Source organism: Eurosta solidaginis, chromosome 5, assembly GCF_040869045.1.
Source record: "Eurosta solidaginis isolate ZX-2024a chromosome 5, ASM4086904v1, whole genome shotgun sequence".
NCBI lineage: Eukaryota > Metazoa > Arthropoda > Insecta > Diptera > Tephritidae > Eurosta > Eurosta solidaginis.
Genome location: NC_090323.1, coordinates 272072133 through 272098108, shown reverse-complemented (window position 1 = coordinate 272098108; position 25976 = coordinate 272072133). Strand labels below are relative to the sequence as shown.

Sequence of the window (25976 nt, the reverse complement as noted above, 5' to 3'; positions counted from 1 at the left end):
CTGGGAAATTGCAATGTTAATTGGACCGTATTTTTAGTATGAGTTGTGGTTAATTTTAGAACACTCGATTGATCCATAGCGAGTACTCCATACATGCATGCAGGGAATGTGTTGAAAATGGGTATTATTTTTTTTGTATTTTGTATTCCTGTGATTAAACACAAACAATTTTTTTTTAATATGGCAATATTTTTAATTATTTTTCATATGTCAACTTGGCGAAATGTAAAATACCAGAAATTATTGGTAAACAACGCCTCCCCCAATAGGAATTAAGTTATAAGTGGTAGAAAAAGTTTGTTTATCAATTCCGTAGGATAAATTCAATGTCTATTTTCAAAGCACGGTATATATATTATTTCAGATAATACTGCACTATTATAATATAACTACTGAGCTACTAAAAAAAAATTAACATTTTCACAGTGTTAAAGAATTTGAAGAAGCGCTGGAAAGTAATGAAATCGACATAAGTACCCTTCGAAACCTTTGTTTTCATGGTATGAAACGTGCAAAAGCTAACCAAATGTGTTTACATATTTTTTCTCTCCAAGGCATTCCGGACGTGGCGAGTTTTCGAGCAATATGCTGGAAGTTTCTTCTCGGCTATTTGGGACCAAAACGGTGTACATGGACTGAAACCCTTAATCAAAAACGTGCACTTTATCGCCAATTCATAGAAGAACTAGTATTACCACCAGGCTTGAATGGTGATGATGAGCGGGATAATATAAATGCCGGGCTTAGTGATCATCCCCTAAGTGAAGGCCCTGAAAGTGCTTGGAATATATTCTTCCAGGACAACGAGTTTTTACTACAAATAGACAAAGATGTTCGACGTTTATGCCCAGATATATCATTCTTTCAACAAGCAACAGAATACCCTAGCGATATTGTGGTACATAGCAAAGGAGAACGAAGATTGCATCAACGTGTTGTACCTACTGTCCTGAGCTCGGCAATTGTGGAACGCAAAGGCTTAGGAATGACAAAAGTAAGCTATACATTAAATTGTTGGAAAAATACATATTCATAAAAGTAAATATACTTGTTTGAATGTTAAAAATATTTACAATATAAGATGTTATTTTAATCTGTACCACATGTCTATCACAATGTGCCAAGCAGCAGGTAAACTGCTTTGATTGTAAATGCTAATTACGTATGAAGGTCAAATTAGCTAAAAGGCTATAAATGTTTGCATTAATTATTGCATCCACAGATAAATCTCATTACAAAGCGCTCGAATGAAAATTATGCCGCAATGGATGAAGGACAAGAGGCGCATTGGGAAGTCGTGGAACGTATACTTTTTCTTTATGCAAAATTGAATCCTGGACAAGGTTACGTTCAAGGAATGAATGAAATTGTGGGTCCAATATATTACATTATGGCCTCTGATCCGGACCTTGAATATAGAAGTACCAGATTAATGTTGCCTAATGTTTACTTTTTTCAATAATAGTTATCTATGTATTTAGAACACGCAGAGGCTGACTGTTTTTTCTGCTTCACGGCATTGATGAGTGAAATACGAGATTTTTTTATAAAAACTCTTGATGATTCCGAAGGTGGTATTAAATTTATGATGGCAAAGTTGGCGAAAATGTTGAAGGAAAAGGATTCAGAAGTTTATGATAAATTGAAAGAGCAAGAGCTGCATCCACAATATTACAGCTTTAGGTATATATGATAAGTGCATACAAACAATTTAAGTTGAACAAATTCGCTAAAGGCGTTTATTATTTTAAATATTTTAGATGGATAACGCTGTTACTGTCACAGGAATTTCCACTTCCAGATGTAGTTCGGATTTGGGATTCAATTTTCTCCGATGAACACCGATTTGAGTTTTTGATACGAATATGTTGTGCAATGATTTTGTAAGCTTCGCATGTACGAAATATGTGCATTTAATTATTTCCTATTAATTTCAGAATTCAACGTGACGTTATTCTTCAAAATGATTTTGCATCAAATGTGAAATTATTGCAAAACTATCCGCCAATCGATATTAATGTAGTGTTATCACATGCCGTATCATTATAAGAATATACATAGCCAACCTCCCTATGCAACAAATAAGCAATGAACACACCCCAGGCCAATTTTAATACTCTCTCCAGGAGACAGTAACCTACATATGTATGTACAATTGTAGTTAAACACGAACAAGAATATTTTGATAAGATGATATCTATATTATTAACTCTTAAGTACACATTAGTTATTTTTATACTTAGCGTAATTTCTTTACTATGTCCAAACAAATTAATATATTTTTGTCGAAATATTCCTTATTATATTTGCTAATAAATTATTTTGTATACTTTGGACTACATCTTGCATTATACCTTATGGCAATTTAAACTTTTTTTAATTTCATTAATAATGAATTTGAAATTGTGATTTTACAAAAGCTGGCATTGCGATTAATGTTATAATGTTGATGTAGCGATAAAGAAACTCCCCAAAGGTTTTGTTGTTGTTGTTGTTGTTGTATTAGCGATAACGACACTACCAGAAGGTTTTGGGCAATGTTATCGATGTTGATGGTCCTTTGCCGGATATAGGTCCGGTACGTTCCAGTAAGAAAGCACCATAAAGGTACTAGCCCGACCATCTCGGGAACGATTAATATGACCACATTAAACCTTGCAGGCCATACCGCCCCCACCCCCTAGTTCCATGAGGAACTTGGGGTCGCCAGAGCCTCGCCTGCTAAACATGTGTATGACACATTCATATTTGTAACAGGATTCCCCTAGCGAAGGTGAGGTTGACAATTGGGTTGCGGAAGCTATTGAGTTTTGTATTGCGCTTATCAACCCCTTGAATCTCTGAAAAGTTTTTGGGAGTGTTACCGATGTTGGCAGTCCTTTGCCGCATATGTTTAGATCTGGGCGCTCCAGTTACAAGCTCTATTAAATTACTAGCGTAACCATATTGGAAACGATATTATATGACCACATTGAACCTTCTGGGCCATCCCAGCCAGAGCCTCTCCTGCTAAATATGTTTCATATGTATATGTAACAATATTCCTCCGAACTACAAAATATCGATCGCTCTTAGACACAACGTTTTGTCGTTAAAACGGGCGCACAAATACAGGAAACCCATGACACCCATTACCATCACGACCACAGTAGTCCATGAAGCCATACTAAGTAACAAGCTAACCAGGGAGACTCCCATCGACTGAGATCTCTCCTGTCGCCAGAAGCGAAGAAACTTGCTGCATTTCTTCTCCACTACTATACCGCGAGTATTTCTTTTGCTAATAATCAGGGGGTAGATTCCACTTGACCACTTTTTCCCCACATAATTTGTGTGAAAGAAAACTGTGCGTTTCAAAACTCACACCATGCTAAATCCGGTAACGTTTTACAAGACGGTGCACCACCTAAATTTTATCTGGCCTCGTCATAGCTGATCCACCCTAGCTATAAATAGCTTTAGGCGCTTACGAGCCGATTATGCTGGACAGCTTGGCTAGGTCGATTAGGCCTAGGTAAAAATAAGAAAAATTCTATTGGGCCTGAGTTTTTGCGAAGTTATAGACTTTCAAAAAATAAGAACGCACCATTATCGTACTATGCAAAAAACGGGTTTCAACCCATCCAATATCTTCTGTCGCCCTATCAGCCCACCTTATAGTGTTTTTCAATCAGACAAATATCTTAGGAGATATTCGTGCATATATTGAAGAAGTAGATCTTAGTACTAATATTTGCAAAAGAAAGTGTATACAAACAAAGGCTTAATGAGCATGGTTTTTATAACACTCGCAAATACGGGGGTTTTTCTATTTGCTTTATCTAGATCTGCTAACAAAATAGCTCCTGCTCCATGAGAAACTTGGCACTGAATGAAAGAGGAAGAGGACACCGATGGGGTGAGAGGGGGAGGCAACAAATTAAATGAGAAAAACACAAGCAGGTCCTTGGTGAACTCCACAAACAGGCGTCGGACCTTTATGCCGGGAATTGCCCGGTGAATCCAGTACTCAAAGAAAAGTACCCAAAACTAGTGGAAGAGGAACGCATACTCCGCAGGGAAACGCGTGTCACTCTTGCTCAACTTCGTTCTGGATACTGTAACAGGTTAAACTCTTACCTATCCAGAATCAACCCCGACATACAAAATGTATGCCCCGCTTGCAATGTGTCCCCACATGACACCAACCATCTCTTTAATTGTAATGTGTGTGTGTGTGTGTGGGGGGGGGGGGGGGGGGGGGGGGGGGGGTTAAGATACTTGGCTTGGATATCATACGTGGTTCCAGGCTCTGGATCAGGGACTGGTATCAGTCTTAGACCGGCCATAGTGACGAATTGTCACACGTGATTGATTATCACGTCCTGCACGAGGTGTCCCTGCTTCTACTGATAATGGCGGATCTAGAGAGGACAACTCGAAAAAACCCGCACCCCTGAGTCATTGTGCCGAGCTCAGGGGAGGGAGGACCCTGTTAAGGGTCAAGATCGGTACTCAACAGTGACGAACTGGATTGTTAGGGACTTTGATTTTGACTATGTTTAGGAATTGATGACTTTGGGCTGGTAGGTGCGGTATTCTGTCACCTTAGTAGGTCGGGGTGAAACCCTATCGAAATGGCTGGTCGGCTAATGCTGCACCTGCCCACGTTCCGTTAAAACCGTGGCCGGCCTCAAGGTACGTTCTGGCTCCGTCGCCGTTAAGTTGGTGGTGTAGGTGCGGTTGAAGATTTTCCCGCTTTGCGTCCGGCCGGCATAAGGTAATGCGTCAACCCTCGCGTGGCCTCCCTGCGCAGCATAGATAACCACGGGACCGTTGAAGGGCGACTACACAATCGGCTCCGGAAAGCGGCCTTGAGGGGGGACTTCTTAGAATGGACACGAAAACTAACAAAAAGGAGGGTAGGAGTGACGGCGAAGGTCGTCATGGTGCGAGGGACGCGACAGGTGCGGAGAGCGCTCCGAAGCAGGTCGCTTGCAGCCGGGAAAGCTCCTTTCAGCAATGCTGACGTAACCACGGTCTGCCTCGAGCGAGGCAGTAACGAATTGTGGGTGGTCTCAGCGTATATGCCCCATGTGGACGTAACGGGACCACCACCTGTGATACTGGGCGAAATCACCGCTGAAGCAAGGCGGAGAGGTGTTGGCGTAATCATAGGTGCCGCTGCTAATGCACACCATAGCATATGGGGGAGCTCGGATACGAACACCAGAGGTGAGTCTTTATTTACTTTTATTGTAGATGAGGGACTTTGTATATGTAATAGGGGGAATGACCCGACATTTATTACTGCGGTAAGGGAGGTCCTGGACCTCACCCTGGTTAGCAGAGAACTGGAAGATCGGATATCTGGCTGGAGGGTTCTCAACGAGCACTCCTTCTCTGATCACCGATCAGTTCTCGGTGAACGAACAACGTCCCGGTAAAATATCTTTTAGGAACCCTAAAAGTACCAACTGGGACTTGTATTGTAAGAAGTTAGGAGAGCTATTGCCTGAAGCGCCTATCGTTGGTTCGGACCTGTCCGAATCTGAAATAGACGGTCTGGTGGAAAACTTCACCTCGGCAAGCAATAGCGCCTTTCAACAGTCCTGCCTACTGAAAACTTACAGGGGGAAGGGAAAGCCGCCCTGGTGGTCTGATTCCCTTGACGACCCAAGAGCGTCCAGTAGGCGGCTCTTTAACAGAGCCAGGAGGAGTAAACTACCCTCGGACTGGGAGCTCTATAAGGTGAGTCTGGGGATTTATAAATATGAAGTAAGGATAACCAAGCGAGATTCGTGGCGAAGCTTCTGCGAAAACGTAGAGGGCTGCAATGAATCCGCGAGGCTTAGAAAAATACTCTCTAGGAATCCCGCCCCTCAGGGGTATCTGAGAGATGTGGGGACTGGTCGATGAGTAGCAAGGAGTCCCTGAGACTTTTACCGGACACTCATTTTCCCGATGTCCCAGTTGCAAAGGGATCTTCGCTTGCGTGGTCGGCGGTTGCTGGCCATGCAGAAATGCCTGCCATTCCACTACGAGAAAGTCAAATATCCTGGGCTATAAATTCGCTCAAGCCCTATAAGTCACCCGGCCCAGATTGCATCATTCCTGCGCAACTTCAAAAGTCTTTAGGGATTTCCTGCCGCTGGTTGGCCATCATCTACACTAACTGCCTCAGGCTTAACTATATCCCTAAGTCGTGTCACACGGTTAGGGTCATCTTCATTCCGAAGGCCGGCAGGAGCTATACCATCGACCTGCGGTCTTTAATTGATGAGCACTGTTCCGACGTGCGTATTGTTCACTACGTGAGCCTGGCATGAACCCAACACTTCTGGATGCCACTTTTAATCGTGCACTTTGCTTACATATGCACATCCGCAATTGCCTCAAAAAAAACAAAAAAAAAAAGATCGAAAAGACAACGATGTATAAAGCAATTGGCCGATTTATCCTGTGTTACTAGTCACCAATATGTGCTTCCGATCTGCATACATAATATCAGACCATCATGACCTTCATACCCATAATGAGATATATATTCTGAGCTGAACAACCGAGACTGCACCCCGTCTTTATTCAAAAAGGGTTAACAAATATATACGTTAACATACAAGGAATTTCCAATTATTAAAAAAGTACGAACACACGAGGAATTCACAAATAAAATTTTTAGAGAACACCCAAACGTTATCCAGTCCTTCCCCAGCTCAATACAACATTTTTTATACTCAACTACTCTTAGGATTCAATTTAGGCGCAGTGTCTTTGCAGATGGTTTGTGCGATAAATTCAACCAATGTACGAGTGGGTCTTCCAGCCATGCCCTTGCGAATATATTCAAAGTTCTTGCCATCGGTCACCATAACATTTGTAGCGTCCTAAATATACGAAGAAACAATTATGACTTGCAATGAGCGACTTATTGTCCACTTACGATATGCATCCATTGACCACATGGAACGAACTCCCGCAGGAAAGCCGCTGCCTTGCATGGGCGTCCTCCTCGTCCCACTCCATAGTTTTGTACATCAGAAGAACCGCCGCGAGTGACATTTTTCGTATAATATTTCCATAATGGAAAACGCCAAACTCGATCTCCGGTATGCATGCTGGCGTGCTTGATTTGCTGCCATAGAATCTCAGAGTTTGTGAAAACACCACAAGCAGCTTCATCCAGAGCGTTACGCATCATTCCTGAAGTGGTTCCAATATCCACAATAAATTTGGGACAAAAATTTTGCGCGTACAATAGAGCATCCGCTAATACCAGCACATCTTCATGGTCAGTGCCTTCAACTTTGATTGACTTGCCATTCATCGCTTTTGTAACGTCGCCAGGGCGGAAGGAATTACAGCCGATTACGTTTTCACAAAGTGGAATCAGGCCACGAATATTTACCTAGAAAATTTTAGATTGCTTAAAAATTATTCTATCATCCAACTGCCAAACATACCGGTAAACGTAGTCCAGCAATAGCTCTACAGGCAGCAACCACCACCGCCGCCCCAGTCATATCTCCACGCATGTGGACAAGTTCTTGTAATTCCTTTAAGCAAAGACCACCAGCATCGTAGGTAACACCTTGGCCTACTAAAACTATTGGTCGATCTTCAGCTGAAGTTCCGTAGTAGCTGAGTTCTAAAAATATCGGCTGCTCACAAGAAGCTTTACCCACCGATAAGAATGAATGCATAGACTGGGCTTCAGCCCAACCCTCAACCTTCACTTCTACATTCACACCGGATTTACATAAAACCTCAACGACAGTTTGAGCAAACGCTGTGGGTGTAAGCAGATTAGAGGGCATTTCCTGTAGTTGACGAGTTAGATTTTGTGCAGCAGCTTTCTGTAATCCTATACGCCAGCCTTCAATATCACACGGCTCATCTCGGTGTGTATACAAGTCAATGCTGGGTACAGTTATGCGGCGCTTAGTTTCCTTTAGTTCTTGATAAGCCCATATACCTAGTGCAGCACCCTCTGCTGCAGACTCAGCGTGTCCACAATTTTCGACCTCAATTTTGTCGGTATTTAAATAAGCCAGATCCATGCAAGCTCTTGCGACGGACCGCCGTATAGCCTCTTTCTGCTCATCAAGTACCTCATACGAATTATAACCCAAACATTCCTTACCTAAGCCCACAATGGCCACAGCCGAATAGTAAGGTATTTTTTCGGGCTCAACGGCGAATAGGATTCGAGCTTCACCTCTTTTAGGCATGGGTCCAGACATACGCAAAACTTCCAACATACGTCCAGCCGTTTTCTGAACATTGTAGCGCCAAGCAGATGGCGTTAATATACCAGGATCAACTTTATCGTCCTCATCTGTGTAAACGCCTAAAACTAATCCTCTCGATGGGGGATCCGCACAAATCTCAGTTTGCTGGAGTTGCAACATTTGATTTAGTGCCGGCGAGACATAAGTGCGGAGCTGAGGTAAGATGCGATTTACCGTTTTGAAAAGATTTCCGAACGATTTGGAGCGCAAAATACCAAACATTTTGATCGGCTCAAGCATAAAAATAGTACAAAAAAAAAAAAAACTCTTACTAAATATAACCGCGAATTATTTTTATTTCAATTGATTTATATTTTGAGCAGGAAAATTTTATGCTAAAAAATAATTCTACAAATAAATTTTCTCTATGTATAGTTGATCAAAAATTTTTCGGGTTACTGGCTAGTAAAGTTTTACATTGGCTCATGAAGTGGTATAAAGACCGTTTGAGGATGAAACAGATTTATAAACCACAAAGTAGCTCAGTAGGTTTAGTGTCTATCTTTAAATACTCGTAAGATGCTAGATACAACTTATATGCGCTATAAAATTGCATTGGATGGGTGGAGCCGTGTGTATAAGTCGGTACAAAGAGTACCATCCGGATCGACATTCACCTGAGAATGGCTAGAGGGAATATTTTGCATGCAGTTCAAACAGCTCACTAATTTCGGGTGCGTGCGCTCAAGTAGCCATTGAATATTCTATTGGTGGTGAGTTACAGGAAGTCAACATGACCCCTCCGACATAATCCGTTTAAGGAATAGCTGGGGGGTGTCTTTGTCTTCATAGTCGGAAAGCAACTTCGCCAATGGCTGATGAACTTCGCCGACGCCCGAGATTTGGTTATATCCAGCACCAGGTTTAAACATAAAGAGTTTCACCAAGCCACATGGCTGTATCCCGACAGAAATACGGTACCAGGGCCGTTACAAAAAAATATAAAATCAAGACTTAATAAAAAATAAAATTACAACAGGCCGCAAATTATTGGAATTATCCATTGTCGAAACAAAGATGGCAACCCTTTTATTCTGTATTCTATTTTACTATTTTTACCTTCGTTAACTACAGTTGAAATGTGACGTTTATAGAAGAAGCACTGCAATAAAATTTTCTTTCCATAAAAGCGAATTGTTCAACTGTTAATTAAACGTGTTTTCTTTTGTGCGTTTATCTTTTTTATTCACTTAATTGGTTCGGTTAAAAGGACTTCTTAAACATTTAAAACAAATGACTACCAAAATCGGTCATCACACCTGCTTCCTACAAGCAAAAGTCGACTCGTTGGTTGAAATTAAGCATCGGAGATCACGAAAAAAAATGTCCGCTTTGTAGCTGAAAGAAAGGTTGCCCACAGGACAGGTCCTCATTTAAATCAAATTACAGCAAGAGCAGAAAATAAATATTAGCGGCGGGAAGATGTGGTGGTAACAGTTAGTCAGTTGAAGAGAAAAAGCGCCCACAAATGTGCGGACAAAAGGCTGCAAGCCCGGTGGAGTTCCTGTAAAAATGTTTAGATTGTGAAGAGAGCACTTATTCGTCCTATTAAACATAGGCAGCGATGAGCACTCCAGGAAGATTAAGAACTCGAACACACGATCAAAATAATGTCCCCCACCAGACTATAACAGCGCACGAATAGGAATACTTTCATTTCAATTCATTTATTGCAAAAAGAGTGTTAGTACAATAAGATCTAAGATCTTTTATAGTACAACAAAGAGATGAATAGCAATGATAAAAAAAGTAATAACAGAAGGTTGTATATGGGGTATTCCATCCCATTTCGGCCAATTTTGAACCCGACCCCTATAGAATTGGCTGAAAGTTTTTCAGAATTTTTTCATCCAACTCAAAAAAGTTATGAATTTAAAAAAAAAACACCGTTTTTGTTTTCAAAATGCTATAACTTTTTCAAAAATTGACCGTTTGGGATCTTTTTTTTTAATTTGTTTTTAAATGTAATTTTCGGAAAAAATACAAAAAATTTTTCAGTTTTTGGAGATTTTTCGAATTTCGCCATTTTTTTTTTCTCACAAAAAACTTCAATCAATTCTGCAATCATCCCCACTAATCCCGGAGTGGGCCGATAATTTTTTTTTTATTTAATTGAAAAGAAAACTAAACATTTTCTTGTATTTTTTCCGAAAAGTACATTTAAAAACAAATTTAAAAAAAAAAGATCCCAAACGGTCAATTTTTGAAAAAGTTATAGCATTTTGAAAAAACACCGTTTTTTTTTAAATTCATAACTTTTTTTGAGTTGGATGAAAAAATTCGAAAAAATTCTGAAAAACGTCTTTCGTGAGCTAGAAAAAGAAGAAAAACTTTCAGCTAATTCTAAAGGGGTCGGGTTCAAAATTGGTCGAAATGGGATGGAATACCCCACATACCAGTTAAAAAAATAAAAAGCATCAACTTCTATCTATAATTAAGTCAATTATCGTGGAAACAGCCTTCTTAATATCGTATATATGGTCCTGTCATGCGTATCTTTCGAAAGATTAAAGGCCATTGGTTGTAGAGAATGATTCGACTCGAACAGTGCGGCTACAGACCTGACAATTACGCCATCGCCTAGATCTCACTATGTGCAAAGGTTCGAAGAACGCGTGAAAAAATAATTAACACACGTCCTCTTTCATCAATTTTGAAACCACCTTTGTTAACACGAAAAGGACATACTTATAAGCAGCTACATATGTCCGAAACTTACAATACAAATAATAACTTGGCCCGTTTTTGAGACAAATGCTGCGTTACTACGTTTTTGAATAAAATTTTGAGGCAGGGCGTTCTTAAAATAAATTATGAAATACGAAGTTTTTTCAGATGGATGTGTTTGAAACGGCAACTCGGATATGGTTATAACTCGCCCCGCAGTCGATACATAGTAAGCTCCCAGTAGGATTTTAAAGTTGAATTAACACTTTTTTAACCATTTTTCGGGTTATTATTTTTCAAAATTATCACTTATGTTAAAAAAAACTTGAAGGAACTGTGAGAATTTGCATAATTAATGCGTTTGAATTTAGACCAACACAAAAGTCATGCAAAAAGAAAATGAGGGAACATGACTTATTGCTAAAAGAAACATCATCTCATCTTAAATTAACAAATACTATAATAAGTACTTACATAGGTTGATATAACGGTTGTTGAAATAACGACTGGCCAAAGTACTGTCATAACAACGAGTTTTTGTCGAGATTTTGGGTCCGTTTTTTGTCATTTCATGATTATGTGTGGACAGGATTGTCGTATATACCACCCATAGATAAATTGAATATGCAACTAAGGAAATGTTTGCGGTTAGGTACACGATTTTATTTATTTTTATATGAAGCTACATTAGATCTTGATTGGACAAGCGTCAGATAATTAGCAATAAAACAATTAAAACATCACGAATATTTATATTGATATTCACAACTGCCGAGCACAAAAGATTTTGTGCTTGTTTGAGCTTTTGAACGTCGGCATACAGAGAGAGTGCATTTCTCTAAACCGAGGTCGGAGTTTTATAAAACTTTTAATTCATATTTGCGGGATCGATAGCAATTGTAATGAAAATTCTTACGTATTAAATATGTAGAATGAGTAGTCCACATAGTGGTCCAACTACCGATTGTTGTATTTCGCGAAATGCTGTACGGTTAAAATATCAAAAACTTGATGATTATCTTTGAAGTCTATGACAGTCGCAGTAATCACACTCCCCGGATGAAGACAGTACGGCATTACAGCTTACAAACCACTTCTATCTATCAAATTTCTAAGTATCACAAAAAGTGCCCCTCAAAAAGAACGGTTTAAATATCTTGGAACATTTAAACGTTATCTCGACCCTACCCAATTTAACACAAAATGTGGGATAGTTGTCCTTTACTTCTTGGGGTGCAATTTCGGGCCTGTATCCTTGCAGATGGTTTGTGCGATAAATTCAATTATTGTTCGTGTTGGTCTGCCAGCCATGCCTCTACGAATATACTCGAAGGTCTTACCATTTGTGACCATGACGTTTGTAGCATCCTTAATATTTAGCACACATTTATTCAGAGTTGCATTGAGTGATATTTTTTACTTACGATATGTATCCATTGACCACATGGAACGAACTCCCGCAGGAAAGCTGCGGCCTTGCACGGACGTCCCCCTCGTCCTGCTCCATAGTTTTGCACATCAGTGGAACCGCCACTTGTAACGTTTTTCGTATAATATTCCCATAATGGAAAACGCCACACTCGATCTCCGGTATGCATACTGGCGTGCTTGATTTGCTGCCATAGAATCTCAGAGTTTGTGAAGACACCACAAGCGGCTTCATCTAGAGCGTTACGCATCATTCCTGAAGTGGTTCCAATATCCACAATAAATTTAGGACAGAAATTTTGTGCGTATAATAGAGCATCCGCCAATACCAGAACATCCTCGTGATCAGTGCCTTGAACTTTGACTGTCTTGCCATTCATGGCTTTTGTTATGTCCCCGGGACGAAACGAATTACAACCGATTGCGTTTTCGCAAAGTGGAATAAGTCCTCGAATATTCACCTAATAATTGTCATGGATATGTTTTATGTAGATCAAGTTGCCTAATATGATAACATATATTCAACAGATGCAACTACTACTTACCGGTAGGCGTAAAGCAGCTATAGCTCTACATGTAGCCACTACCACCGCCGCCCCAGTCATATCTCCACGCATATGATACAACTCTTCCAATTCCTTAACACAAAGACCACCACTGTCAAAGGTGACGCCCTGACCCACTAAAACTATAGGTCGTTCTTCAGATGTAGTACCGTAGTAGCTCAGCTCTAAAAATATTGGTGGTTCACAAGATGCTTTTCCCACTGACAAGAACGAGTGCATTGATTGAGACTCTGCCCAACCCTCAACTTTCACTTCTACATTTACGCCTGACTTACATAAGACTTCAACTACAATTTGAGCGAATGCGGTGGGTGTAAGCAAGTTAGAGGCCATTTCCTGTAGTTGTCTTGTAAGATTTTGAGCAGCAGCTTTCTGCAAACCTATACGCCAGCCTTCAATGTCACATACCTCATCTTTGTGTGTGTACAAATTAATGGAGGGAACAGGAATACGATTTTTGGGCTCCCTTAGTTCTTGATAAGCCCATATGCCCAGTGCAGCACCTTCTGCTGCAGATTCAGCGTGTCCACAACTTTCCACTTCAATTCTGTCGGTATCAAGATGAGCCAACTCCATGCAAGCTTTTGCCACAGATCGCCGTATACCTTCCTTTTGCTCATCAACCACCTCATACGAATTATATCCTAAACATTCTTTGCCCAAGCCCACGCAAGCCACAGCAGAGTAATAGGGAATCTTTTCTGGTTCTATAGCAAACAAAAGACGTACTTCACCTCGCTTTGGCATAGGCCCCGATAGACGTAATACTTCCAACATACGCCCAGCGGTCTTTTGAACATTGTAACGCCAACCGGATGGTGTTAAAATGCCGGTATCACTTCTATCCTCTTCGTCAGAATATACTCCCAAAATGAGTCCTCTTGTTGGTGGATCGGCACATATTTCAGTTTGCTGGATCTGTAACATTTGATTTATAGCCGGCGATATAGCTGTGCGAACTGGCGGCAAACTGCGCTGAGTCACTTTAACAATGTTGCCAAATGACTTGGTATGCTTTAGAGCAAACATATTTTACTGCACTACTTATAAAAAAATTAAAATAAAATGTATCTATAATATATATAGTAAATGTCGCTTATTACTGTTTGTACAAAATACTAGTTCTTATTAAATATAGCCGCGATTTATTTTTATTTTTCGATTGATTTATATTTTGAGCTGGAAAATTTTACGTTTGAAATATTCTAAATTTTCTCCATGTATAGTCGATTGGAAATATTTCGGATTACTGACTAGTAAAGTTTTACATAACATCATGAGACCAAAGTTGGACATAGTGAACCACAACCACTTAAATTTTAATGGTGGTGGAAAAATGTTTCACTACCGACTAAGGGAAAAGTCTAGTTGAGGGGTCGACTGCTAATACGCTACCAAAAATATCGAGAGAGGTGTCAAAAGACGCGCATTGGCCTCGACAACAATAATGCGAAGGCGGAAAAGAAAAGTTGTATCTCTGTCCGAAGATATTTGCAGTTTAAGTTGGCGATTAGCATGTGGTTGTTGTAATGTTGTTGTAACCACAAAAAAAAATTGTGAACATAAGTGTTTTGCGCGGATATAGTTTTGGTCTCCAAACCGGTGTTGGACCCACCCAGTGTAATTTTTTATAAGCGCGGCCAAAGACCGCCAATGCGGAAAAGTGTTCTGCGCAAAAATACTTTGGATCCCACACCCGGTTTTGGAGGGATCCGTGGGTCGTTTTTCGGTTTTTCGTTAATATCTTTTAAACGAGTTAAAATTTTTAATTTCCGTCTTCTTAATACTGATGCAAAGACGCGTCGTTTGACACCTCGCTCGATATTTTTGGTAGCGTATTAGCAGTCGACACCTGTTTTACATTTTACCCGGAGTAAAAAAATTACTGGTGGTCAAAAGTTATATATAATATATCCACAAAAATTCTGTTTTTCATATTCTTTATAGATTTTAATAGAAATAACTTTTCGCCATTACTTACCACTTTATTGGTAGTGAAACATTGTAGGTACCCAGAGTATACTTGGACGGAGCTTTCTCTATCACCAAGTGGATTTACCTGCAGAAATAGGGAGAAAGTTAAAATATCGACTCGACTAAATGCAACTTTAAATCAAATACCATCCAACCCTATTTCAAAGTTTGTTTCCTCACTTTCGAGGGGTCGCGTTTATTGGACGGGGCGATGTACTGTGAATATAATAACAACTCGAGTAAAGGCAAGTCAACTATAGCCCTGTTGACCGTTTTGCTTCCGAGTCTTTATTTATATACATATGGGGTATTCCATCCCATTTCGACCAATTTTGAACCCGACCCTTTAGAATTGGCTGAAAGTTTTTCTTCTTTTTCTAGCTTACGAAAGATGTTTTTCAGATTTTTTCAAATTTTTTCATCCAACTCAAAAAAAGTAATGAATTTAAAAAAAAACACCGTTTTTGTTTTCAAAATGCTATAACTTTTTCAAAAATTGACCGTTTGGGATCGTTTTTTTTTAAATTTGTGTTTAAATGTACTTTTCGGAAAAAATACGAAAAAATTTTTAAAGTTTTTTTTTTTTAATTTTTCAGTTTTTCGAGATTTTTCGAATTTCGATTTTCTCATAAAAAACTTCAATCAATTCTGCAATCATCCCCACTAATGCCGGAGTGGGCCGATTTTTTTTATATTTTTTTTTTTTATTTTATTGAAAAAAAATTCAAAAAAAAAAATTTTTTTATCAATTTTATTTATATAACAAAAAAGTTAGAAAATGATTTTTAAGTATTCTTTTCTTTATATATTATGGTATTATTTTTAGAAAACTTACATGTTTACTGTGTCAGTCATTAATCCTGGTTATTTTAATCGTAGATTACCATAATAAGAAAAGAATACTTAAAAATCATTTTCTTACATTTTTTTGTTATATAAATAAAATTGATAAAAAAAAAATTTATTTTCGGTATTTTTTTTTTCAATTAAATAAAAAAAGTATAAAAAAAATCGGCCCACTCCGGGATTAGTGGGGATGATTGCAGAATTGATTGAAGTTTTTTATGAGAAAAAAAAAAATGGCGAAATTCGAAAAATTTCGAAAAACTGAAAAATTAAAAAAAAAAAATTGTACAGCGAACAACGGAACATTCATATGGCTTAGCAGCTAAAGGCTTGCACTGATATGAATGTTGGAGATTCGAGTTCAACGCTCAGCTCCCGAAAAGCTAGCTGATGAAGAAGTGAAATTCAGAAACATGTCCTAGTAACCATCGCCGTTTGTAAACTAACAATTTTTCTCTAATATCAATTAAAAAAAAACTTTAAAAATTTTATTGTATTTTTTCCGAAAAGTACATTTAAAAACAAATTTAAAAAAAAAAGATCCCAAACGGTCAATTTTTGAAAAATTTATAGCATTTTGAAAACAAAAACGGTGTTTTTTTAAAAATTTATAACATTTTTTGAGTTGGATGAAAAAATTCTGAAAAACGTCTTTCGTAAGCTAGAAAAAGAAGAAAAACTTTCAGCCAATTCTAAAGGGGTCGGGTTCAAAATTGGTCGAAATGGGATGGAATACCCCATATGTATAACAATGAATTTCTATGTATCAGTCTCACTAATAATCACAAACAGTTTCACCGATTTCTATAATTATTTTTTTGCTTCCCTCTTTATCGTTCAAGGATGGTTAAGAACAAGAAGTTTGGAAAAGTTAGCGCGGCCACGCCCCCAGGCAATATTAATTTAATTTGACAAAAGCCCGAGCCTGCTAGGCTACAAACTATTGATATTTGAATATATGTATCTTTTTATATATTATCTGTAACAAATTTTGGAAAACTGAACGGTGCCAATAATACTTTATACCTATTTCACACAGAGGATTAATTAAATAATTAGTCAAGTTTTCTACATTGAAACCCTTATTGAACTCAATCTTCCATACTGTTTAAGTGACTTAAACTATGAACATTTTTCCTTCGTTTGTTTCATTAACCATTGATTCTGCTTGTAATTCTCAACTGGTTAGTGAAATATTTTAAAGACATAGTTTAAATTTTTTATCCCAAAGCGGGGTTTTTAAAGCAAAACAAGGTGGCTCAACCCGCAGCCAATACCTTGGAGCCCCCAGTACTCGCCCCCAATGAATACATACAAGGTGTAAAAGGCGCATAGCGACCTCTCTATAAATAAAATAATATACAGCCCACTTAAATAACAAATAATATAATAACAAAAAAAAAACTATTCGCCCGTCGAATCACCAAAGCTTAGACACATACAAAATACAAATTTCTAATTAGCTCATTATTGATTTATTGAATGCCTAATGGAGTCAAAACTCTATGTAGTATATTTTGCCGAATTTTATTGTCAATGTAACAAATGACAATCAAAAATTAATTATTGTCAATAATTTACGAAAAATAAAAAAACACCAAAAAATTCAAAATTTTATTTCCGTTGCATTTGCAGCAAGAGATAATATGGCTTTTTCAAAAGTAGGCACATATTTGATTAGGTGCTACATCTATAAGTATTTGGGCATACATTTTTTGTTTGATTGTTTTCATAGTTAAGGAGGAAACGCCTGCTATCCATTTCAACCATTTTTTGTAACAGTGTAATTTCTTTTTTGAGGCTGCTGAAAGATGTTCGCTTAATGAAGCAAGGGCCCTATGTGAAAAGGAAAACTTAATTATTTTATTAAACAAAATTTTGATTCGATTAAGTTTCTGTGTGAAATCGGTATTAAACTGGTATACAACAATTTGTATAGATATTCTATATATTATAAGGAAATTGAGGATAAAATAGAAGGGAATGGGATAGCGAGTAAAAATCCACTGAAAGTCGGAGTGACATTGGGAGTAGGAGTGAGAGTGGGAGTGGGAAGTGCATTAAGGTATACAGACTAATAAGAACAAAAATGGAAGATTAAGTAGAACAGAATGGGATAGAAAGTGAAAAAAGGAAGTTGGGACCGCTTCTTGAATGTAGGGAAACCAAATTACGGGCCGGACTAAAACTGATTTGTTTATACTAAAAAAATAATAACTGATTAAGAATAATTGGCAGCTGGGCTTGAGCTCATGAAATCTTTCAAAACATTATGTAAAAACGAATAGACAAATAAAACACAAACGAAAGTAATTAGTTAATAACAATTTGGTAGCTTTGTATGTATATTTCATTCTTAATGTTGTATTTTACTAAAATACAGATGATGGTAAGCTTTTACGCTCATAATTACATTTGAAACTACTTTTTGCAATATTTTTATTAAGAATATTTTATAAATAATTGTTGATAATGTTTTTATCAAAAAAAAAAAGCTTTCACATCCGACAAGTATTTGTTTACTTACATATTTATTAAGTTTCCACAGCATTCGAAATTGAGACTGAATACAATTTTAATTTCAAAAATGGTATCTACTTAATAATAATAAGATAAATATTTAAATATTTATATTTTGTTTGTGTGACATCTACGGTATTTTATTTCTGTATGTGAGAATATGTGTCGTGTTTTGTCTAATATTCTAATAAATACTGTACGAGTAAATGGCATTACTTATTAGTAATTTAGTTTAAAAAATACTAAGTTCTTTAAGGTTGTTTTGACATTATCTTAAGAATGTACTTAGGTACTTTTTACGAGCAACATTTAATCATTTTTATCATTTTTATCTACATAGTTATTTTTTATTTATTATTTATATAAATATTTTATAGTTACTTTTTCTATGGAGACATTTGTTTTATCCCACATATATTTAGGGAATAACAAAATGAGGTACAACTCAACTGAGCATTAACAACTGAAAGTTTAACGGAATTTGTTTATAGCGGCCCTCCGCAATGTGCAATTTAAAAATTAACGTCGATATTTTTTTAAAGTAGTCTAATGTATGTATGCACCTTCCAAGGACCTAGCAAGGGCTTCCCTTTTAATATTAAGCGCCTTCCAGTTTTTTAATACCTTTTACGGATGATCCTAGCTAATTTTATTTAGATGGTACTGTAGAGTACTTCCTAGGTGGGCCCCGATCAAAAAATCTAGGTGGGCATAGGTCCAGGTACTCTTTCAAGCTTCGACTTTGATCTTAAGGATTTGCAATGCAAGTTATGTTGAAAGTGGTGTTCAGATAATACGGCTTGGACTAGGCCACCACAAGGCAGTTTTAACAATGCCCACCGGGACCAACAGTAATTTCTGTTTTAATTGAAAAAGTCAAATTCTTAAACTCTTTTAGGTCTCAGCGGTCCCCATCTCATGAAGAATCATGATTTTTTTTTAATTTTCTTGACGTTAAAAAATGAAAAGACAATATTACTTGGTTAGTTCTGACTTTAATTTTTGCTGCCAGCAGTTCATATCAGTTGAACCCAGTCAAATATAGTTTAGTCAAAATTAGAGCTTATGATTTCTGGAGTCTTGAAATTCTCGATTGTGTTCGAGAAGAAATCGTACGCTGTAGTCAGAAAAAAGGCTTTTTAAAATTATAAACAATCGGCTTTTATTTATGGCATAAAAGATGGTTTAGTTTAACCGTATATGTATAAATAGATTTTATCTTTAAGAAAATGTGATTAGTTGTACTTTAAGTTCAAAGCTATAACTGTTATTGGGCTTGGTATTAGATATGTTTGAAGTGTTTGCTATGATGGTGGGCTTTTGCGATAATATTTGTGTTAACTGATTGCTGAAATTACAAATATATATCGATCATTCCATGGAAAGTAGTCAAACTTTGACAGATTATCTATTTACATACATTGATGTATTAAAACAAATTAAAGGTTAAACAAATAGGTTATATCCTTACAAACAACTTGGTTTTTTTCAATAAACTTTGATACAAGTGCGTCCTTCATTTTTTGTTCACTTCATTAATAATTTCAGTGAAATGTTATCTGGCCAAGAATCACGGTGGACTAGAGCTGTCCCGTGAAATGCATTTTTATTTTGGATATTCCACATATTTTACGAATATTTTCAAAGGCTGGCATGAGCAACATAATATTAATGAACTGAGTACCTACTTTGTTTGAATATGTTATGGTTTGGCTTTAGTAAGGAACGAAAACTACAAAAATTCATATGATTTTTCCCGTATCTACCATGGAATGCTCCATATAAAATTGCATTTGGATGGAGTAAACATTCCCATTTTCGTCGGTTCTTTTGATATGTTGTCATGGTGTAAACACCCAAAATGTGTTGGAAAGTCCAAAATAAATTCTAAAGTACATGAATTAGTTAAAAATATGCCTAGATCTCTATTGCCAAAAATTCGGTTTGGAATTATAATATTTATTGCATTTTAAGAGTTTTGCTAGGATATTTCGAAAACAGTGAGAGATTAACTAAGATTAAAACTATCTTAACTTCGTTATTCCGTAAAGAAAATCACTTTCGAAAAATAAATTTAACAAAAACTTATTGGATTTTAGAAGCTCTAAAACTTTGGAGGTCTCATACCAATATTAAAAAAAGTTGAGAAACTATTTCATCAATAATGATATTGATATTGATGTCGCGTTTCTTTTTCTTTTAATCTCATGGGGGTCTTAAATTTTACCGGAAAACTCCAAACACAATAAATTGGTCAATTGCGTTAAAAACAGAACCGATTTTTTTTCCACAAGGAATACATTTATATAAAGATATAATATATATATTTATGTACACATCTAGTTAATAAATATGTATTTATATTCAGATTTTCTGGAAAATTTTAATTATAATTTTTAATTTTATAACAATTTATAGACTTTGAAAGAGTGCAACAAATGACAGGCACATTTGTAGAGTATATTGTTACAGTTAAATAATTAGTATACTGTTATTTACATATTTATAATATTTTGTTTTTATTAATGTGGGTATTCATTTAATCGTATAAATTTACGAAACATATAAATTTATGCATTTTCAACACGCTTTCTAAAAATGCAACATATTTCTAAAAATTATAGTTTACACAAATAACGCATACATATACATACATACATTCATGCAATCATACATATGTATATTTACAAGCTTACTTATCTAAAAGAGATACACCAAATGTGCTCTGATGACGATCAAACGATTGGACTGAGCTTGCACGCACCCCTCAAACCAAAATCTGTCAAACACAATTGGCATTGCAAATGAGGCGCGAGGACATGTTCGTATGGCACGACTACACTAATGCTCAGTGCCACCAGACAAACTCTGTGAAATTACCCACAGAAATAAAAAAAATTTCCTAATTTCCAACATCTTAATCTAGTGAAATTGTGTAAATAAAAATAAAAATAAATAAATAAAAAAGTACACTGTCGCCCATAGCAAAAAGGCAGTAAAGCTCACTTGCTGCCCCTAAGGAATTTCGATGGTAATATATTTCTGCGAGACCAATTTACTCATTAACTTAAAAATTAATCATAAAAAAATCAAATTTCAAGACAAACAATATTTGTTTTATATTTCTAATATCTTAAATTTCCTTACCAAAAAGCACTTAATCAGTTTTCCAAGGCAATAAAGCAGTATAAAATAAATATTATACTTTAACATAATAATAAAATTTTACTGTAAGAATGATTTCGAAGCATAAAAGCAGTTTCAGTCTAACTATTCAATGAAAAAAGGAATAAAAGTCAGTAAATTTCTTTTCATTTTATTGATTTTACATCTACAAGACAAGGCAGTTCGCTTATAATTTCTGGCTCCGAGAAGAATTATGTACCAGAATTATATTATTATGTTGTCCATAAATTCAATTAATAGGTCATATTCTTTAATTTACGTTGTGTAGGTACCAACTAAAACTATTTATTTAGTTAAAACAAACTAAACTCGCACTCCATATTTCTCTTATTCCACTTTTGATACTTTTGCCTTTTTTCTATGGAGGGCAGTACAGTACGAATGAAAATCACCGAATCATTATACAGCATTGTTAAGTAAGAGTGCTGATTATTTTTTAGTTACAATATGATGAGCTTTCCATACGTAGGCAGGTTTGCCACAATGTTTGTTATATGGAAAAAGGCAATTTCCCACAATCTGGCGTCACTGCTTACGCTACAAAACTCACTCCAATTACACTGTGTGACACCAGAAAAATACCTGGGAAATGATATCATTTTTCTAAGATACCTTGAAGATCTAAGAATGACTGCAAACAGGATTTTCCCTGGACACCTCCAAAGCCGTTAGTTACGGGTAAAAACCCGACTTTTCGTACTTTTGAACCCTTACGAGGCTATAACTTTGCTGGTTATAAACCGTTCCGCATTTCCGGATCTTATAAGAAGACCTTTCCAACAATATATATATTAACTAGGAAAACAGAATATAACTGTGAAAACTTTTCCAATGAACTGATTTTTTTCATGTATTTTCGGAATTTCTCAACTTCGGTGTCATTTAAAATCTTATGTGCAGTCATTCTTGGATTTTTGGCGCAAGGGTGTTCAAATGGCGGACGAGGCGATGATTCCAAAGTAGTGGAAGGAATAGGCTCTGCGGTATACTATGCTGATCCGGAAATAAACAGATCCTACAAGCCGCCAGATCACTGTAGCGTTTTGCAAACGGAAGTATTAGCCGTAACCAAAGTAGTAGAAATACTGGGAGAGAATAGCTTAAACTGCAGCCGTGTTAACCTTTATATTGACAGCCAATCAGCAATAAAGGCACATATCTCGAATACCACAGCATCCAAAAGCAATCCCTGGAAAGAATCGGGACACGGAAAAGCATACATCTATATTGGGTCCCAGGGCATACGGGAATAGATGGGAATGAAAAGCGGATGAACTAGCTAAAAAGGGCGTATCCCTTGAAACTTGCTATATAGATGTCTCAATTGGCTTAGATTAAGGGAATGCGAGAGGCGCACATGATCGACCAAGCGGAAAAGGCGTGGCTCCAAGCGCAGGGCTGTAAAGTATCGAAGATTATGTGTAGGTCTTACTGCCCTAGACTAATAAAGTTGCTTCTATCGTTAAAAATAGAGGACTGTAAACTCATGACGGGTATTCTGACTGGACACTGCCTTCTGGCGTCACATGCCTTTATATTAGTATTGGCCAGTGATAGCATATGTGGGAAGTGTGGGTTGGAGGAGATATCGATCGAGCACGTTTAGTGCTCGTGCCCTGCACTTGCCAGGCTAAGATTACAGCTATTAGGAGTAATGCATCTGCCAGATTAGAAGCAGCAAGTGGAATAGGTCCTAGGAAGCTTCTAATATTGGCCAAGAGGACGGAGTTATTTTATAACATAGGTCCTGGTTTTTGATAGGGGTTTTCAGTTGGTCGTTAAATAAACTTCTGGTAAGACTACGGACTCATTCAGTCTACGTGAGGTCGTCATGGGCCGGTCAGTTCAATCTAACCTTACCATCCTCAGATCTTCAAGATCTACAAGAAAAATGGCACACTTTCTAGATATTTTCAATTTTGTCTTTTTGTAACACTGTGTTATGTGACAGTTATGAGAGCCCAAATCGATTTTGCATCCAAGCATAGCGTAGTGTACATCTCAAAGTTCTAAGTTCAATAATTATTGACATTCTTTAGTTCATTTCGCAGTACGAATAACACAGACCAACAATATTTGAAAAACACGTGTATTTTTTTTTTTTTTGCCTAAAAAATTTTTTTTTTCGGATTAATCGGCAATTGAATTCCATAAAATGCAATCGGTATTTTATTTGCCTATTTTTTCAACTGTCAATAACTTTGTCAAAAAGTAACCGATTCCCATGCTTTTTTCTTCGAAATGTTCGCTATTAAGAAATAAAATAAATGTAAGGCGCGATAACCTCCGAAGAGATCTAAGGCCGAGCTTCTCTTCCAATTTGCGTCGTGCTTCTCTTGATTTTCCCTACAAATTGGCCAGACGGGACCTACATGTTTTATGCCGACTCCGAACGGCATCTGCAAGGCAGATGAGTTTTCACTGAGAGCTTTTCATGGCAGAAATACACCCGGAGCGCTTGCCAAACACTGCCGATGGGCGACCCCGCTTAGAAAAATTTTCTTCTAATTGAAAAACCTTATTTCTAAAATTTTGATGTTGCTTTGCCCGGGGTGTGAACCCAGGGCATACGGTGTAGTAGGCGGAGCACGCTACCATCACACCACGGTGCCCGCTATGTTCGCTATTACTTTTAATTTAATATAAATTTATAAACAACTGCATATAGTTAAAAAAAAAATTATTTTTTTAGTAGTCATTAAAAATGTATGACTTTTTTTTTCAAAAATTAATAATTCAAAATGCGGTTATTGTTTTTTGTTTAAAATTTTTCTATATCGAGTGAGCAGTTTATGTTTCAACTTGGCTAAATATCCATTGGCCAACGCTCGTTGTTTTCGAAATATGAATTTTTGAATATTAATCTTTTTTTAGCCATATATTGATGAATTACATATCAGCATACAAAAGGATCAATGCCAAATGCTTAAAATTAATTAAAATATCACATTTATTATTGAAAATATTCATTTGTTGTTATTTTTTAATATTCAAAAATTCATATCTCAAAAACAACAAGCTTTGGCGAATAGCATTTAGCCAAGTTGAAATATGCCTCAATATAGAAAAAGTTTAAACAACAAAAAAATAACCTTTTTTGAGAAATAAATTTTTGAAAAGTCAAAAATTTTTACTAAATACTAAACAAAAATTTTTTTAAACTATATGCTATTGTTTATAAAGTTATATTAAAGTAAATATAATAACGAACATTTCAAAGAAAAAAGCATGACAAAGTTATTGACAGTTGAAAAAATAGGCAAATAAAATACCGATTGCATTTTATGGAATTCAATTACCGATAAATCCGAAAAAAAATTTTTTTAGGCAAAAAAAAAAAATGCACGTGTTTCATTATTTTGACCAAAGAACAACATAATAAAATTTCATCGAAATCAAAAATCATGTCCTGCGCGGACCGGGTGTTTTGAAATGGAATGGGCCATTAGTAATTTTTGATTTAATAATTATGAAAATATATTTCAGTGCACCCTTAAAGGCATGTCCTTTAAAACAAAATTTAACCTTTTGGCACATCATTGCACAGCATATCAAAATAATTTTGAATATCACCAATAAACATATATGCGAAATATGAAATAACTCTTGAATAACAGAATTACATAATAAATCTACTAACATGAATATCCACACTCCGATTATAACCCCGATCGCTGATAGATCACAGTATTGTTGTTACGGTAAAGGGCGCACCATCAGCATCAACGCCCTTTTCGGTTTGGACTTTCGTCACAAAGCTTTCAATGCTCGGCGCTTTATTTAAATCAATTGGCGGTATATCCTCATCATAGTCTTCTTCATGCTCCTGCTCTATTTGCTCCTCGCCATCCGATTGTCCAATACGTTGCTTACTTTCTGCTGCATTCACCATAGGCGCATGAAAATAATGTGGTTGCTTTACGGACGAAGACGATCCTGGCATATAAATAATACCATCATCAGTATCATCATCGTCATCGATGGTATTATGGGCAGGGACGTTGGCATGCCGTTGTTGAGTTGCGGCACTATTTGCATTATAACCAGTGTATCCACCATATCCGGACTCACTTTGATATGGATTGGATTTAATATGTGTAGTTCTACAAGTTCCACCACAGTTGTGATGACTTTCCGCATCGCCCCCATTTGCCCCATAGCACTGACCACGATGCCCAGAGTTCAAATCTGTACCATGCCGCTGTAATGAATGTCCTACAGCACCTTGTTGCCCACTACCAGAGTAGGCAACTGATTGCTATATGTGAGAGTGTGAACGTGCAATAGACAATGAGTACGGGCTAATGTCCTTTTGAATGCGCATCGTATCATAAATTGGAAATTCACAGCATAATATGAACTTCAAAGCGCATGGTACTTCGACATATACGGATGGTGGTATTGGTATTAGTGGTGATGTTGAAGCTTTATATTTGCGATATTCCAGTTGGCTATATTTCATAGAAGCAATACAAAATTTATTGAAAAAAGGTAATAAACAAATTGTATTGTTTAAAAG

At 36.7% G+C, this 25976-nt stretch overlaps 3 protein-coding genes across 31 annotated transcripts in view; 1 reads left to right on the top strand and 2 right to left on the bottom strand.

Annotated features, from left to right (window-relative positions):
• Window positions 1-209: 209 nt before the first annotated feature.
• On the top strand, window positions 210-2339 carry LOC137251865 (TBC1 domain family member 13). The gene is made up of 7 exons (XM_067786761.1): window positions 210-346; window positions 427-500; window positions 555-994; window positions 1223-1421; window positions 1482-1683; window positions 1761-1883; window positions 1938-2339. Exons 1-7 carry the CDS (start codon window positions 327-329, stop codon window positions 2047-2049), a joined length of 1170 nt encoding a protein of 389 aa, XP_067642862.1. The 5' UTR covers window positions 210-326; the 3' UTR covers window positions 2050-2339.
• A 4204-nt stretch (window positions 2340-6543) lies between these two features.
• Window positions 6544-8524, bottom strand: S-Lap2 (Sperm-Leucylaminopeptidase 2). Its single transcript, XM_067786760.1, has 3 exons — window positions 7443-8524; window positions 6923-7387; window positions 6544-6866 (listed from the first exon to the last, which is right to left on the bottom strand). Exons 1-3 carry the CDS (start codon window positions 8508-8510, stop codon window positions 6717-6719), a joined length of 1683 nt encoding a protein of 560 aa, XP_067642861.1. The 5' UTR covers window positions 8511-8524; the 3' UTR covers window positions 6544-6716.
• Window positions 8525-11666: 3142 nt separating this feature from the next.
• The window catches only part of LOC137253550 (cytosol aminopeptidase-like), an 81052-nt gene continuing 66742 nt past the window's right edge, over window positions 11667-25976 (bottom strand). For 19 of the 29 annotated variants that reach the window (XM_067790704.1, XM_067790702.1, XM_067790701.1 and 16 more), the window contains 4 exons: window positions 14913-14990; window positions 12911-13945; window positions 12362-12826; window positions 11674-12305 (listed from right to left, as the gene is read on the bottom strand). In XM_067790704.1, coding sequence (XP_067646805.1) covers window positions 12159-12305; window positions 12362-12826; window positions 12911-13945; window positions 14913-14990 — 1725 coding nt within the window. In that variant the 3' untranslated portion in view covers window positions 11674-12158. Of the gene's footprint in view, window positions 12306-12361; window positions 12827-12910; window positions 13972-14034; window positions 14054-14912; window positions 14991-18064; window positions 25909-25976 lie in introns of those variants that run through there. The other 10 variants (XM_067790711.1, XM_067790712.1, XM_067790713.1 and 7 more) reach the window with 9 other exon arrangements.

What these genes read in the sequence shown, in the direction of transcription:
- S-Lap2 (XM_067786760.1), bottom strand. Translation starts at nt 8,510, where the DNA reads ATGCTTGAGCCGATCAAAATGTTTGGTATTTTGCGCTCCAAATCGTTC. An exon ending in TTGCTGGACTACGTTTACCG is followed by an intron (nt 7,388 to 7,442) that starts GTATGTTTGGCA and finishes AAAATTTTCTAG; the next exon opens with GTAAATATTCGTGGCCTGAT. An exon ending in GTGGTCAATGGATGCATATC is followed by an intron (nt 6,867 to 6,922) that starts GTAAGTGGACAA and finishes TCGTATATTTAG; the next exon opens with GACGCTACAAATGTTATGGT.
- LOC137251865 (XM_067786761.1), top strand. Translation starts at nt 327, where the DNA reads ATGTCTATTTTCAAAGCACG. An exon ending in ATGTCTATTTTCAAAGCACG is followed by an intron (nt 347 to 426) that starts GTATATATATTA and finishes ACATTTTCACAG; the next exon opens with TGTTAAAGAATTTGAAGAAG. An exon ending in TCGAAACCTTTGTTTTCATG is followed by an intron (nt 501 to 554) that starts GTATGAAACGTG and finishes TTTCTCTCCAAG; the next exon opens with GCATTCCGGACGTGGCGAGT.